The following is a 16,749-nucleotide window of genomic DNA, read 5'->3' as shown; positions in this document are numbered from 1 at the left end:
TGCCGAGCCAGCAAATGTATGCTGATGTTCATAACTTACCCTGATAGCAGCACTTAGGATGAATGGGTTGGAGGAAGGGGAGAGGTAGTTTACAGAGGGCGCATGCAACCCTTCATATAATTATCCTTACTGGCAAAAAGAAATGAAACCTCCTGTGATCCTATTTTCAGACAGTTATGTATATCACATTATACTTTACTGATCTGAACGTGTGTTAGACGTTACCTTGTTCTTAACTTTTACACCTTTCAGATCTGGGTTCCGGCAGCGTCAGTGCAGGACTGCAGTCCCTCAACAATTCTGGCAAGCTGGAGGAAGAGTTTGACATGTTTGCACTGACCCGAGGCAGCAACTTGGCCGATCAGCGCAAAGAGTAAGTGACAGCACCTGCTGCTGCAAATTAGGTGTTGTATACAAGAGTTGCATGCTGGCTATTCAGGCATAATAATGAACGTTCATTCATTCATACTCAAAACAAGAGAAGTTATGCAGGTTTGCATAATGTATAGAAACAGAGGAATTTGGCTTTCGGTGCCAAATATGGTTTAGATCCATGCAGAATTTTCATTTAATTTTTTCAAAAGAAGGACTTGTTTTGCTAGAAACTATGGCCCTCTGCCCCTTGATATTTTTTCCATGTGCTTAAGCAAATAGATAAGCCCTAAATTCTAGTGTATCACAAGTAGGAAAAGGAGAAACTGAAATCAAGGGTGCTTGTAGAATGAATAGTATGTTTAATAAGAGATACCAAACAAACAAGCTTGTACTCAGGTGTAGTTGAAGCCCACTAGGGACTTGAGTGCCAGCGCAGAGCCCTTTGGGGACAAATAGTTTCTATTTCCAGTGAATTGCTGTTAGATATTTTGTTTTCCAAACTGTGTTGGCTCAGCCCTGCTTATGCCCAGTTTTTCTGGATAGGAAAAAGGCTACATGTTTGTCCCTGCTCTTTCACCAGCTTCCATTTCCCTTTTGCAGGGTTGCTTGTAGTGCAGGAGTGAATCTTCCAATGTCACACCCATCTTTGATTTTCCAGTCTGAATGTTCTTTGGTGGTGGAGTTCAAGAGCAGACTGTCTGTACTGTTTAAAACCCTGGTCTTTTAGGAGACTGATTTGTTTGGGTTTTGTTTATTGCTGCTGCTGTTGTCCATCCCCACCAGAACTAATGAAGGCAGACTTGAGCTTTCATTAGCACTTAACTCTCTCCACTACTCTTCCCCCCCCCCCTTGTCTGTTATGTTGTCATTCTCTAATGGCTTCCAGGAATTTTAGCAGCAGTGAAATGGATAATTTATTGTTAACAGCGTGGGCCAAATGGAGAGCAGAGCTGTGTTTCAGTGCTGCAGATAATACTCCAGGAGAGTAAACACCAGCCATACCCAATACTTGTATTTTGCTTCTTGCGGTTGCCCATGCTTGCAGCCTGGAAAAGGAGACAAACCTCATCTCATGATGCGCACCTACTTTACTTAGCATTGCTTCTTTCCATTACAGAATTCATATGATTTTTATATTTTGCTTTAGTATTTTCTTGTACAGTCCCCAGAGGGAAATAGCTATTGTGGTACTAAGTAAATAAATGCATTTTTAAAAATTCTCTGGGGTAACCTAGAGTGAAAATTTCAAGATTTTGGAATTTCCCTTTCCTCCTTAGTTTTGAAAACAAATCTCACACATACAAAAATGACTTGAACTATGTGGGGAGGGGAGGGGGTTAAAGCAGGGAATGAATATTCCTGTAAAGAGGAGGTTTGCTTTCCCCTGCACCGTACATTATCTGTATCTTAAGTCACATACCTTGTTTGCTCCTGCTGTCCCAGTTACAATGATCTAGATTTCTTGAAAGCCAAAATGTAAGAGTAGGCTAAAAGTTCTCCAATAAAAACTTTTTTGTGGAACTTGGAGACAATTTCAAGGATTCACATCCTTCTTTTCACATCCTTATGCCTTATTTCACAGCCACCACATGGCAGTAACAGCTGAAGCAGTCAGTGTTCCTTCTGACAGCTACAGTCTTTTCCCCCAGAAGCCTCTTGACATGCTATACCATGATGTACCATTGAGCTGTGGGGATTTCTGGGAAGAAGGGCCATCAAATGTTTTCCCCAGAACGCTTCCCCTGTGCAACAGGACATCATGGTGGAACATCAAGGGGATGAGGAATTGATGGCCAGTGACTACTGAGTGGATCTTACCTTGAAACATTCCCCATCTCCTTTACTTCCTGCAAATGGGATGACTCTGACACTTCAGCTAAACTCTACGAGGAAGTTCCTGAGGTCAGTTTCACCTGAGCCATGAATTCACTAGTTGGCTTCAGGGCAGCCACTATTCTCACAGCCACTCTTTCCCCCTCCACCCCAAATCTGCAATAGGGAGTTAATTATAATTGCAACCTATCTTTCAGGTTGGCTGCATGAAGGATTACTGGTTAGAATTATGCAGAGCACTCTGCATGCTCAGGAAGTAGTATATAATGCTAAGCATGGTTATTCCGTAGAGGACTTAGGTGTGGAAGATACGGTCTTTTCCATTGTACTCAGCAAATTCGGCCTTGTAGTTCCAAAACCCACAGATGTGTCTGAGGGAAAAGTCCTAGGCTTGGTAATGCAAACCTGCAAGAAGCCTTTCAGTGACCCCTGCTGATTGTAGAAACAGATGTTTGTTTTGGGCATGTGCGGTTACGCTTGAGCACGAAATGCACTCCACCCCCAACACTTAGCAAACCGGGCTGGGAGCCAGCATCCTTCTAATTGCCGTTGCTGCAGCTCTTTCTGCCGCTGAAAGGGCTTATAATTCTTGACTCACAGATTGCCCTCGCAAAGAGCCAGTTGAGCACACCAGACACAGGGAGAAGGATGCTGTGTACCAGGCTGTCCGAATGTTGTTCTCAACAAACGGTTTGCTGAGTGCGGAGTGGAGTCGATTTGTGCAGAAACGAGGCAGAGAGCGAGAAGGCTGGAAGCAGCTGATCTTATGCTGAAACCCAACCTCTTGGCGCACACTCCGGCCACTCTCCTCCCAACCCTGGAACTGAGTTAACTTCTCCAGCAAAACCTGATCCTCCTGTGACGGGTGTGATCTTTCCGATAAAGAGGCTCCTTCTATTTATTCCTCTTTCTCCAACTGGACTGTCTGCCTCCTACTTTTAACTTTCTTGCCAGCAAGCCATCTCAGGACTGTCTCTTCTACAGCCCCTCATGCTCTCTTGTGCCTTTTTTCCCCTCCCTTCCTGCGGCTTCACTTCCAGACCGAGACCCTTTTTGTGGGCAACCACCACAGCTGGCTCGTGTGTCTTCCCAGAGCCCCATGAACATCTGTCTGCAGACTTTCTGGCAGCACCTCAAACCCTTCTTGCCCTTCTGCCTCATCAGCGGCATGGTGGTGGCACTCTACTTCATCCTTGACGCCATTGTGCACAGCGGGCCCTTCACGGACGAGCTCTTTTTTGAAAAGTTTGAGCAAAAGTGGCCCAACCCCTTGGCCCCAGCAGGGAACGGTTCCCGGTGACCATGGGAGGGACAGAGACATGGCTTGGGGGAGCTCACCACTGGGATGTCATCGTCCAAGGAAACATTGGCCTTCCTGTGTAAGAAATAATCTGCATAGATTGGAGGGTGAGGGCAAAGGGTGGGCGGGGTGGTCTTGAAACTGAAGGTATTTCTTGCAGGAAATGGGGCAGTCGTGATATTTGCAGAGGTCTTGTTGTAGCTGTGCATGCACTGATTAATCAGAAACAGTTAAGTCTGTCCAAGCCCATCTGCACCACATAAGTTTGCCCACCGTGTCTCCCGAAACAAAATAGAAATGTGGAGGGATGTTGAATGTATTTTAAGGGCATGTGCATGAACAGAAGTGCATTCAGGTTTCTGTGCATGTCACAGTTCTGCAATAGCATAGAAAAAGTGCAGAATGTGACAAGGAGTGCAGAATTTAGTTTTCAGAGAATCCCAGCTTTCTCTTTTTTCCACTTTTCATATATAAATGGCACTTTTCTAGTCCCTGTGTCTATAAAGCTCTGCTTGAAAGCATGGAGGCAGTGTTTGCAGAAATCTCAGGAGGTGGAGCGGTGGTTGGGTTAAAGCTTCGGTGTCCTCCATATTTCCTTGACTCCACTCATAATTAGCAATACCAGACTAAATCATGCAAGATTGTGAAGATCACAGCATCTGTTGTACAAAATAAGAGAAGTTATGCATATGTACTTCATTTGAACACTATAAGGTGCAGAAATTTTCTTGGTCCAGAATTTGGAATGTCTGGACACAGAATGTTCTTTTTAAGTTGTTGTTGTTGTTGTTGTTGTTGTTACTCCACTTACTTCTACACGCAACTCTAGATGTGTGGTGTATATTAGCAATGAAGGAGTTGTGTATGGTCTGAGTATCATAGTATGCACATATGGGATAATCTCTATTTATAGCCTATCTCTAAGTTGCATGATAGACACATTTCCTTATATCATTTTACCTTCCTTCAAACCCTTGAGGGCAGCCCCTCTTTGTGTTACAGGTTGGGATGGAGAGAAAGGGCTTGCCTAGAACCACTTGGTACATGGCTGAGCTTGGGTTTGACACCAGCACCAAGGCTGACACTCATAGCACTAGGCCATGTTGGCAAAATCCACAATAAACTCTCCCCAAACTCATGGAATATTGATGCAACTTTAGGGCTTGTCCTGTTTCAGTGGGATCTCTGACTAGGCATATATACATGTGTGAGCTAAGGTAGTGTAATAGCAAAAGCTTTGGGTGTAGATATAGATGAGCCATGCTAAAATCCACTGTTCACAGGGCATCCTTTGGGGTAAGTCACTGGTTCTCAGACTAAGCTGCCTCGCAGGGATTTGTTTATTATTTGTTTATAAATTGCATTGCTCACTCTTTCATGCATTTGAGCACTCATGGCAGCCAAATAGATAATCGTCACATTTGTTGGGATTGCTAAGTACAACTGAGCCATGTTCCGCTGGTTCAGACCTACTTCAAAATGGGCAATGTCCAGGTTCCACCCCCTGGAACCTGAAAACCTTTTATAATGCTATAAACTTTTCCATGGCTGTCTGTGACTATTCACAACCGTTCCCCTGCTAATCAGCATCACATATTAGACCCAATGGCATCATGGTGCTCCGATTGGGCTATGAGCTTATGTCACGAAGGGCAAAGAGTGTCTATTTAGAAATAAGTCAGTACTTCAGATAATGATCACCTAGACTATCCTAGCCCATTAGGGCTCTTGCTAGCACATGTGCATCCAGCCTGAAAAAATGCTGAATGGTTAGTAAGTGGCCTTTTGATATTAACATTTTCACAAAAATTATCCCAGCTTGGCCCTGCTGTCAGTGAGAGAGTGTGGGGTTGACATTCACCAGATTTTAGTCATTCTTCCTTATGACAAAAGATGTATACAATCCTGTGTACGTAGCAAAAGCAGGATCCCCAAGCACATCCATTTTCTATATCTAGTTTCAAAGAGGATGCCATAGTGCATAACCTTCAGTAGCTTCTCCACTTGGTTTTTCTCTCTCTGACCTGTTTCTCTCTTCCAGGGTGAAGTATGAAGACCCTCTGGCCAGGCAAGGACTAGCTGGAGCCTTGGATGCCCGGCAACAGAACACAGCAGCGGTGAGTTGCTAACTATAAAAGTATTCCATGAGCACTCCATGTAAAAGATGAGCCCCCTGCCTTCCCAAGACATCAGCTGTAGGTCCATGTATACCATGGTGCCCTCCATATGGGGTTTTTGGGGGGACTACAACTCCCCAAATTCCTGACTGTGGACCATGCTGGCTGGAGCTAGTGGGAGTAGGACCTAGGTCATTGCTCACTCAGTTCATCAGAGCAGCTTTGGAGGTTAATTACATAGTTTCGTGTATTTTCCTATCTCATTAACACCTAAACAGGGACTCACATATCTCCCCTGTCCCCACAGCGGTAGTGGCAGAACATGCAACTGCATACTATTAAATCATAAGTACCTAATTGCACAGCACAAAACAACAACAAGCAAGCAAGCATCATCATATCAAGCAGTTTATTTAAGAATTCAGTACTTACGGAGAACTAATAACCTTTTGAAACAATTCTCGATCAGTAAGACAAAAAAGTAAATATAATTATAATTCAGTAATACTCCAGTCATTTTCAGTTACTGCTGATGTGTATTATGGTTCTGAGGTGTAACAAGTTAGTAGCAGCTATCAAAATGCAAGATGTAAAGCCTTAAAAACCTGCAATTAAATAATCATTTTAAAATCACAAAAATACAGTAAAAAGAGGTTTGGGGGTGTAATTTCTAGGGGATCCACCCAGGGGCTAATACAGAGGTGGGGGGCCTTTTCCAGTCCAAGGGCCACATTCCATCCTAAGAAACCTTCCAGGGGCCACAAGCCAGTGGTGGGATGGGCTTGCAGTGGTGGGACCAGAGGCAAAGGTGGGCAGACCAAAGGATATGACTTGTGCCATCATACTATAGGCTACATTCCAGCCACACAAAATTAGAGGTTTCTTTCCTCTCTCTCTTGTCTCTCTGTCAAGAGATATTATTAAGCCACTTGAGAAGGGTGTGGAGCAGTCTGGCAAGGAATGCAGCTGGATTAGCCCCTGGGCCAGTGCATTGTTAAGTATATGAGGTTGGACTAACTACGATCACACAGGCTTTAAAATCCTGCTTCCTTTCAAGGTCTGGGTTAGAAGGCTAGCAGGCCATCCTTCTTCAACTCAGACCTTCCCATCCATAGGGAAAGAAACTGGTTTGGGGTCGTACACCTTTCCGTCCCCAGAGGCAATGCAACTATATCTTTGTGGTCATAAGCCATGAGCTCAGTTTGGGGGTTCTCCCACACTCTGTGTTCAACAAAAATGGGAAGGAGGTAGGAAATTTTCCAGCTCTCTTTAATTTGTAGGGGGGAGCTGCTCTCCCTTCTGAGCTCACTCCCTTCTGAGCAAACTCTCTCTCAACTAGCCGGAGCCAGGTGCTTCCACTGATGGAGCCCCAATCGCAAACTGGATGATGCGCCAAGGAATGGTGAGAATGTGTCGCTGCCAAGGAAGAGCAAAATAGAGGCTGCTATGCAAGGGTGCGGTGTTGGCTGAACAGTGTGTGGGGACAGACATCAGAGAAAGTAATGTGGCTGGGCTGGAAGTCAAGCAACCTCTCCCAGTAATAAAATCCACAGTCCACAAGGCTTCGTGGACTGCAGAAATCTTAACACAATGAAAGAAAACAAGGAACCATATTTAAGCCTTATATTCTCATCAACATAGTGCAACAGTGCAGAATATTTTCCCCTCAGGGGATTCCCTTGGAGAAAAGTAGTTTGTGACTTCATGCCCAAAGTGGGCAGGGCCAGCACACAGAATGAATGGGGCTAAAGCATACATATTTAGGTACATCACATGCTTTATGTCTGACACACATGCCTTTACTTTGCCTTCCTTGTTGTGCACTGAGAAAAGAGCTCCTTTATCAGCACACAGAATTGAAACATGGCAGTCTGGCCATGAAGCCAGTTCAATGCAGGTTGGGATAGGGACATATATCGGAGTGCCAGAAGCAAAGAGAGGCCTGGCTAGGTTTGCCATATGTCAGGAAAACTCCTCTGACATGTCCTGGCTTCCAGGTGTAAAAATGGTGTTGGGGAAATTTTGCCCAAGCGTCAAAATGTAAGGGAAAACCTGGATATATGAAAAAGCAGTAGAAACAGGTCCAAAAGCTTAACATCACTATTTTGGGGGGAGGTCTCCCCTAAAAAGCTCAACAACAATGCTTAACGATTTTGGGGTCTTCCTAAAAAAAAACCTCAACAACTTTGCGGGTGTCAGGAATTTTACTTTTTGAAATCTGGCAACCCTAGGCCTGGCAGGCTAAAGATTTTCCATTCCTGCCTTAGTGGGATAAAAACTGATCTCTGAATCCATTAGCATAACCTCCACCCACCCAGCCTTTTTCAGCTAGCTTCACAATCCAGGGATCTGTACCATAATTTTACAAGAAATATCCATGATCTGTTGCTGTCTTTTCCTCCTGCACTGGAGACTAGAGATGTTTCTCCCACTAGGTGAGAACATCTATGGGATGAGGGGTTAGTACTACTGGCCAGCTCTTAGGCTGCCACATCACAGAAGAGAACTCATGAATGACACACCATTTTCCATATCCTCCATGCAGCACCAACCCTTTCAGGTTTCTGCCACTTTTGCTTATTCTCTCGACAATGCCCAATAAGAGCCAGCTCAAGGGGAACTTACACTAGTAACTTGATCAGTACTGGGCTGTCTGTCATTTTGATTTCTGTGGTTCCAAATTCAATATATACAGTTGAACCGGTGGAGGGAAATGGCTACAGGATTAGAAGACCCATTAAGATGCTTTGTCCAAGGTGTGCCCACACACTGTACCAACTGGCTTGTGTAATCCTGTCTTCCCCCTGTCCTGGAAAGCTCTTCTAGGGATAAAGGAGATATTGGTTTCGTTTTCTTAAATTGCGCCACTCCATCTCAAACCTTAGCACAGCTCCAGTTATGCTAACCAGTCTGATGGAGAGCTTTTACCCTGGCAGAGGAAAGAAGGTTAGGCAAGAATAGCTCAGGCTTTTGAGAAATGGCTTTAAAGGGATCTTTTCTTTCTTGGGTGAGATAGAGTCTGACATTTTGCTTTTACACTTTTTCTTTGATTTGGAAGCAAACTTTCCTACACTTAATAGCAAGAAACCACTTGCTTTTACTTCTCCTTAAGGTAACCTATGGGAATTACTAGTTCTCTTCTGTGCTCTTGTGCTCTCTCTCTCTTTTAAGCAGAAATTCCTTGTTGCATTTAAGGATCTAATTGCTGACAAGGGCGGGGGATAAGAAGTTCTTCACAGTGAAAGGGAAAACCTCACTTTTGAAAATTCATCATTATGGAGATCACTTTTTTCACTTAAGCAGTTTCCCATAACTTGGGTTAGCACAGGGTCCAATTTTGAAAGGAATCATTGTAGGAAGTAAGCCTTTCTCCTTGCCATACCTACCTCTTCCTCATTTCCTGGGATTACAGTATAATTCCAGACAATCCAATGCATCATGCAGGCTCTTCCTTTCTGTTTAGGATCAAGACAGAATTCTGTTAGACTGCATATGCAGGTTATATGCTCAGTAGCAATAGCTCAGCTCTTCACCTAAAATACCAAAGAATTTATGCATGGCCTTCTGTTTCTTTTTTTCAATAGATTTTATTAAAGTATGAAAAAAGTATACAATGGTTAATAACAAATAGCCAAGAAACTAATCTAAATAAAAACACAATCTAAAAATAGATTGAAAAGAAAAGAAAGAAAAAAGGCCGGGGGAGGAAGAGAAAAAAAGAAAAGAATAGAACTCTTGATTCTTCGTCTGTCAGCTATATATAGAAAAATATTCAAGACATCCACTCCAGGATAACACCCAATAATTCCTTCCTATAAACCAATAATTTCTTCAATCCTCATACAAATCCACTTCAATTCTTTTTCATTCAAAGGAGTTTCCAATCTTTAATAAATATTGACAATGATTTTTCTCTTAATTGCACATGTCAACTTCACCCTCTCAGCTAAGTCCAATAGTCTTAGCATGGCCTTATGTTTCCATGGGTGTTAAGATTGTATGAGATGCTTTCCTGGGTCCCACCAGGGTCCATAAAGTGATAATCCAGCATTTGGTTTCTAGCCATAACTAGTCGTCTGCTGCTGACAGTTCACAAGCAGAGCAAATGAAGGTCATGGCCATTAGCTGCTCTTTGATTATCTTCCACGAAATTGTTTTAAGCAACTTGAAGGTGGCATGCTGGAAATGGGCAGGCACATTCAAGTACCCAAGATGCAGACATGCAGGAAGGCAACCTGCAATGCATGCCATCCATTGAAGACAGCCAGGAGTTCACAGATAAGCCAGGTGGACCCTGCATGCCAGTCCACCAATTCTGGGCTTACCACCAGACCCAAGATGTGCTCCAAATTGGAGGTGTAAACACAGCAATTTTCTAAAGTGACAATATGAATGGCAGGGGTCCAGACAGCATTGCATTTAACAATCTCACTGAATTTACTTTAAAGTGAAACGAACCCTTTAAGAACAGGAAGGGTGAGAGAAAGTGAATGAAGAATCCTTAGCAGATCTGACATGCCACATCCAAATTGACTAATAATGATGTACTTGTTTCAGTGGCAGTAGAGAGAGCATTGAGTGGCATTAACATCAGGAAGTGGTGGCAAAATGTTAAATCCACTGAGGCACTTTCCTGTGGCACTAGAATGTGGTTCAGCATGTGCAAATTCGCTGCTTTCATTCAATAAAATCAGAAGTTTCCTGTCCTCTTTGATTTATGGAGGAAAGCTTGAAAAACAGGATGGTGTGTCCTGAATTGACCAGGAATGCAAAAGACTGCAATATTGATATTTTTGAAATGCCATGGCTACAGGGAGTTTGCTCTGTGGTATTTGAAGTTCACTGGAATACATTGCAACTTGTGAGAGGCAGCTTGTCACAATTCACCAAAATCTAATCCTGGATTTAAAAAATGCTTGCCCCTTCACAGTGTTTCATGCTAAGAATCGAAATAAGTACTTTTTTCATGTTGTGTTAATAAAGACTAAAAATCAGCTAGGGCTTCCCAATTGATTTTATTTTATTTATACCCTGCCCTTTTCCCCAGAGTTGCACAAGGTGGCATAATATTGGATAATACTATGTATGCACGATAGATCTTATGGCTGAACAACTTTGCCATCTTTGAGGGTCACTACTGAAACTACTACTTAATTGATATCACCCATGAGACCCAGTCCGTGACATAGCTGTTTATCCGTGTCATTCATGGTCAGGTGTAGGCCTAGGCCATTTGAAAGGTGAACCTGAGAATCATCTAACCATTCTCAAGTGATGTTGGAATTAGCTAAAAAATGGATTCCCATCAGATATTGGTCCTAAAAACAGTGCTGAGTAAAATAAGCGGCTGTCAGTTAAGAGAGCATTTTTGCAAGAATGGGTTTCATTCATGCTCTTCCCTTCCTTCCTTCCTTCCTTCCTTCCTTCCTTCCTTTCTTTGTTGTTTTCCCTTTCTCTGCCAGGTTCCCGTCCCCCAAGCTGCCATCATGGAAGATATTGAGCAGTGGCTCTCTACTGATGTGGTAAGTAACATAGCCAAAGCACTTACTTATTAGTGATGGCTGATTATGAATGTAGTTATTAGGTGAGTGGTAGAGCCTAAAACCCCAAAGAGCTGCCACCAGTCAATATCTACATTACTGAGTTAAATGGACCAGTGGTCTGACATGGTATGAGGCAGTTTTCTATTTTTAAATATCTGTAATAGATTCTCAGGGACGCGGGTGGTGCTGTGGGTTAAACCACAGAGCCTAGGACTTGCCGATCAGAAGGTCGGCGGTTCAAATCCCCGCAACGGGGTGAGCTCCCGTTGTTCGGTCCCTGCTCCTGCCAGCCAGCAGTTCAAAAGCACCTCAAAGTGCAAGTAGATAAATAGGTACCGCTCTGGCAGGAAGGTAAACAGCATTTCCGTGTGCTGCTCTGGTTCACCAGAAGCGGCTTAGTCATGCTGGCCACATGACCCAGAAGCTGTGCACTGGCTCCCTTGGCCAATAAAGCGAGATGAGCACTGCAACCCCAGAGTCGGCCATGACTGGACCTAATGGTCAGGGGTCCCTTTACCTTTTTTAATAGATGCTTGGCAGAGCTACCTAGAATCAGCCTTTGGGTGTTCTGTCTCTGGAGTTGGGGTCCTAGCTCAGGGGTAAAGCACATCAGAAGGTCACAGTTTGACATCCCTGGCATCTCCATGTGGGGCTGGAAGATGCCTGTTCGGAAACCCTTTTGCAGAAATAGCCAGTGTGATACCCTCCAGATGTTGCTTCAAACTCACATCATCTCTGATCATTGGCCACGCTGGCTGGGGCTGATGGGAGTTGGAGTCCAATAACATCTCGAAGGCACTACATTGCCTGCCTCTGCGGCCAACTTCACTGAGCTCCATGCATCAGTGGTCTGGCATGTCATTATGCAGTTTCCTTTGCTTCTAATGCCCCTCCCCATTCTTTCTACTTTGCAAACTACTATAAGCACCGGCGGCTTGCAGTATATTGAGCTAAGGTGTGGTTTGCATTGCCACACTATGTGCCGTGGGTCATTTCATTTCCACACACCCCAGTCCAGGATTACATCATCGTAAACCCCAAACATGACCTGAGTTTTCAATTCTCAAATAACTACTTTGCCATGAACCAAATGCAGGCAAAACATAGCTGAAGCTGCCTGTCACAGGAAAGTTAGTTGTGTGAATCAGCCTCCTCACTTACTGGCTAAAACAGGGTCTGCTTTTTCCACTGTCTTGTCTGTTCTGATGTTGGTGTAGAACTAATTTCTCTGCATTTCATCCTTTCTGAAACGCAATGACTGTTGTTTGACTAAAATGGTAGTTTGGGGAAGTAGACTTTTGGTATCCACATGTCATCCTGTTTCTGCCTTAAAATGCTGTCTGTTTCTACTGGTATGGGTGATGGAAGCCAAGCTGAGTAAGCACACACTAGTTCCCTGTCCCAATAAAAATGGAAATTTCTGTCCATGTAATAAAGCCCTGCACACTTTCATTTGATCTGCCATAATTTCCACACTTCCTTGTGTTCTCTTTTCTCAGGGAAACGACACGGTGGATCCAAAGGGTGTCACCAGCGAAGGCAAGTTGCTAGCAGACCCTGTGCCCTGCCTTTGAGGGTTACGTTTCCAATGAATTCTTGCAGGCATGGGGTGTTTTCTGCTGATTGATTCCATGTCTATACATTTATATATATATAAAAAACATTTTCTATGAATGAGCAATCTGTGCAAATGGCTTTTCAACTTTTGGGATTTTTTTTTAAATCCCAAAATGTGGCTCTCCTTGCACAGGTCTATTGGGATGTGTTGCTCCCATGTTTAATCATGTAGAAATGTCCTGCATGAAGGCGTCGTGTTTATAATTGGCACTCCTGAACAGTGAATGTGAACTATCAATCTCCAAACATATCTGGAATTATAGATGTGTCCAGTCCATGGAAACGATTACATAAGAAGCAATGCTCAGGGCTTTTCCAACTCTTGATTTGATTCCTCATTCTCCCTTTTTTCTTCCTTGCCAGAGTTTGACAAGTTCCTGGAAGAGCGAGCAAAAGTGGCAGAACGGCTGCCTACGCTTCCCAGTCCCCCAACTGGAGCTCCTTCCTCCAACAGCAGCTCTGGCCCTCCGCGGAAGAAGGACAAAGAAGAGGAGGCGATGTTTGCTTTATGAACCCTACTGTGGACTGGTGTGCTGTGGTTTCAAGAGGACCTGTGTGCTGCACTGCACTCCTCTTTCTGGGGGTAGGAGAGGAGGGAAGCAAAAGGAGAGTGTGTTGGGGAAGAGACACCTTTCCCCCACCACCCCTTTCCTCTCCTCCTGCCTCCTTTTCTAGGCTGCTTTGGGGTTAGATTAATCATTGCTGCATTTGGGGGCGCAAGAGAGAAACAAGCGGGAAGGGTTTGCAGAGCTGCCAAATGGGTCGCCGCCTGGTGAGTCGACGGGCTTGGGTTTCCTCCGTTGTGGGCAAGACAGTTTCGTTGTTCCTTTCGTGATGAAGAGACTATTAAGAAGCCATGCTGGAAATCGGTAGTGGGCTCTGTAGTTTCTTACCAGCCCTACAGGCAGCTGCACTGCGTTGTAAAACAGAGCAGCTCGTCTGTGTCTTTCCCATCCTTTGCCCTCCCCTGGCTGAGCAGGAACGATGGAAACCCTTTGTAATGACCAGAGAACACTGTTGGGAGTAGGGTAACAACCCCAGCGGGCCTCTGTTACAACACTGCCTGTTGTGTCAGGACTGCTTTGAGAACACCCAAGTTCACTGTATCCAGTCCAGGTACCTATCTCATGAAGCACCACAGGTAAGGAGGCATATGTCTTCTCAGTGGTACCAAATCCTTCTAAAACTGGGTTCTTCCTGCCTCCTAAACAGGAACATCCAGGAGGCAGCCTCTCTTCTGAAATTAATTCATACGGCCCCCATTGATCATGATCTCTCTATCCCTGCCATAACCTTCCCTTAAGAGCTCCTCCTCACAAACTATCCCTCTTTGCTGCAGAGGCTGGACACTTTTTGTGCATTATCAGAAAACACACCGAGGAAACAGCGTTCACTGTGTTAATGGGTGGAGCTTGTTGGGGTGAAATACTGAATTATTCCATGTAACTGGGAGACTTGCCTTTTATATTCCTTATTAAAGACAATATTTGACTTCACTAGAGATGTGCGTGCTTTCACTGAAGTGTGGGTCTTGCATCCTGGCATAAAATGCCACATTGCAAGGTTGGGAAGAGGAGGAGCAGGAGAAGATTCTGGGCTTCTGAGCAATAGATGCTGGCTCTGCATCCTCAACAGAGTCCTGTCTGGGAAGGCAGTGGAAGGAAAGGAACAGTGGTGCTCTTGCTGGTATCAGACACCATCTGTATTTACTACTAGAGCCATCACATCCAAACTAAAAATAATTTCTCTCTCACACACTTTTAATATTTTATTTCGTTTCAAAGGTACACTTCATCACTCAACAGTTATAATCCTAGTCTACAACATTGATGAATTCCCGCTCACCCAACATTGGTGTTTATAATTGCAATTACATGCAATTGCGTTTTTAAAATTCCATCATACCCAGTTTCATCCTTTTAAACAAAGTTCTTATATGTTCTGCTTTTTCTCTCTCTCTTAGACTTCAAACCCCACTGTGGACTTTGCATGTGAGAAGTTTTATTTTAGATAGACCAGAAAAGGTTTCCAGTCCTCCTTGAAAGATTCTAAACTTGTGACTCTTATCACCGCTATCAGCTTTGCCATCTCTGTGTATTCCATGATTTTCATCAGCCATTACTCCTGATCAAAAAAATTGTAGGCCTGGAGAGCATACGATTTCTGTCCTGCCTCTGTCCAGCCAGAGCTTTCCATTCATGACTGCTGAACTAGTTCCCTGCGGTGGGGATGGAGGGGCCAAGCCACAGTGCCTCTTAAAATGGCTCTAGGAAATTGTCTTCCACTAAGCCATTCAACCAGGCACCATCACCAGTGGCTCAGGGACAGGGCTTAGGGAAAGCCGATGTTCACAGGCAACAGATTCACCCTTTTATACTTTTCTCACACAAAAAAGTACTTCTGCTTAGAGCTGGAAACCCAATAAATCAGTGTACAGAGTGTACATAGAAAAGTTACACATTATTTCTCTACATGTAGGCATGCCACTATATGCTAGGAGATAATGGCCAATCACAACCTATCCTCTTGCATAAGTGCTGGGAAATACATCAGGGCAAGATTTCACTTTTTGTGACAGACTTAAAAGTTTTGCACTTTTTCTCTATGCAGAAATCTTGTCCTTTGTCCATGTAAAAGAGCTTGCGTCCAAAATAAACAGGCCAGCAGAGGTCAGCAGAGCTGTACTATGCACAGAGCAGCATACTGTTTTTAGACAAATTCTTACAGTTCTTTGTCTTCCTCCTCTTATGGATTACCTTGCATATGATTGTGTGCCTATTTTGCGTTTCAGGCAAGCTGTTGCAGAATTTTTATGTTCTAAAAATGTTTAAGACTACTTCTCCAAACTGGGGAAAACAACTCCTGTGTTATTTCTGCCTTGTAAAGAATTTGTGAAGGTACAAGAGCTCTACCAGAAAATAGAGGCAGCTGTACCCTATTTGACTGCTGAGCAATGCTTGACGTGTCACAGCGCAAGTTTCAGAAAGCAGAAGCAAAACTGCAAATGTCATTTTAAAATATTAAGCAATTTTATAATATAGAAAAGCTGGCTCATTATTTTGAGGGTAACTACAGTTTTGCAACACTGGCTGCATTCACATGAGGGGCAATCCTTTAGGAGCTTTGCATTTAATACTTCGGGTACAAATATATGATTACAGTAATTGGGATAATATGAAAAGGCGGTTAAGTTTCACCCTAAATGTTGATGTGCCAATGTTGGGCTACTTTCCAACTCTACAATTCTATGATTCCGTAAACATTGGGCAAAGCAATTCTATACTTGCATTGTTCTGGCACCAGAGATGTGTTGTTACAGGGTCAATAGAACTGCTGCTGCTGTATCCAATGGTCCGGTTCACACACAATGCTAAACCATGGTTCATTAAATCATAGCTTAGTGTTATGTGCCCAGTGGTTTTAACTGCTTCGTTTACTGGCAGCAAACCATGATAAAAAGCCGTAGCTCATTGGTGGCTTGCGAGCTTTAGTTTGTTTTAACTATGGCTTCATGATACATGTGAACCCAGCATCCTTCCTTCGCTGTGCTTTGTCCAGACACCCCACCCAAGACTGGCAGCTGGAGAAAAAAACCAAATTTTGGAGAGAAGCCATGGTTTGTCTATGGGATATAACTCATGGTTATCTCATGGTTTGTACAACAAACAGTAACATTACCAAATACATAAAACTGTCACGGGCCTGAGTGAGGGCAGGGGTGTGTCAGAGGGCACCAAATCACACCTCTCCTCTCTGGCTCAGAGTGACTAATGGGGAAAGCAGTGAGCAGAGGGGGGGGGAGGGGGTCCTGCACACACACCCAACTTAAAAGGTGGCAACCAGCGTAAGAGGCAACATTGAAGACCTGGGGAAGCCTAAAGGTCTTAGCCTGGCATGTAAAGACTGACCACAAAGGTGTCAGGCATGTCTTCCCAGGAAGAGCATTCCACAGAACTGTGATTTA

At 43.9% G+C, this 16,749-nt stretch overlaps 1 protein-coding gene and 1 long non-coding RNA gene across 7 annotated transcripts in view; one reads left to right on the top strand and one right to left on the bottom strand.

The window, feature by feature from the left end:
• The window catches only part of TOM1 (target of myb1 membrane trafficking protein), a 31,010-nt gene extending 16,729 nt beyond the window's left edge, over positions 1-14,281 (top strand). For 3 of the 6 annotated variants that reach the window (XM_083400773.1, XM_083400772.1, XM_083400776.1), the window contains exons 11-16: positions 253-373; positions 5,550-5,625; positions 6,965-7,027; positions 11,088-11,147; positions 12,668-12,707; positions 13,149-14,281. In XM_083400773.1, the coding sequence (XP_083256899.1) occupies positions 253-373; positions 5,550-5,625; positions 6,965-7,027; positions 11,088-11,147; positions 12,668-12,707; positions 13,149-13,297 (509 nt within the window). In that variant the 3' untranslated portion in view covers positions 13,298-14,281. Of the gene's footprint in view, positions 1-252; positions 374-5,549; positions 5,626-6,964; positions 7,028-11,087; positions 11,349-11,708; positions 12,708-13,148 lie in introns of all 6 variants that reach the window. The other 3 variants (XM_083400775.1, XM_083400774.1, XR_014502379.1) reach the window with 2 other exon arrangements.
• A 461-nt stretch (positions 14,282-14,742) lies between these two features.
• Positions 14,743-16,353, bottom strand: LOC310658649. Its single transcript, XR_014502405.1, has 2 exons — positions 15,501-16,353; positions 14,743-15,464 (listed from the first exon to the last, which is right to left on the bottom strand). It is a non-coding gene; the product is annotated as an uncharacterized lncRNA (long non-coding RNA).
• Between the last annotated feature and the right edge of the window lie 396 nt (positions 16,354-16,749).

The sequence above is a fragment of the Podarcis tiliguerta genome (assembly GCF_965153285.1).
Source record: "Podarcis tiliguerta genome assembly, chromosome: 10".
In the NCBI taxonomy this organism is placed as follows: Eukaryota; Metazoa; Chordata; class Lepidosauria; order Squamata; family Lacertidae; genus Podarcis; species Podarcis tiliguerta.
Note: the sequence above shows the minus strand (reverse complement) of the source record. Positions and strands in the feature narration are given on the sequence as shown.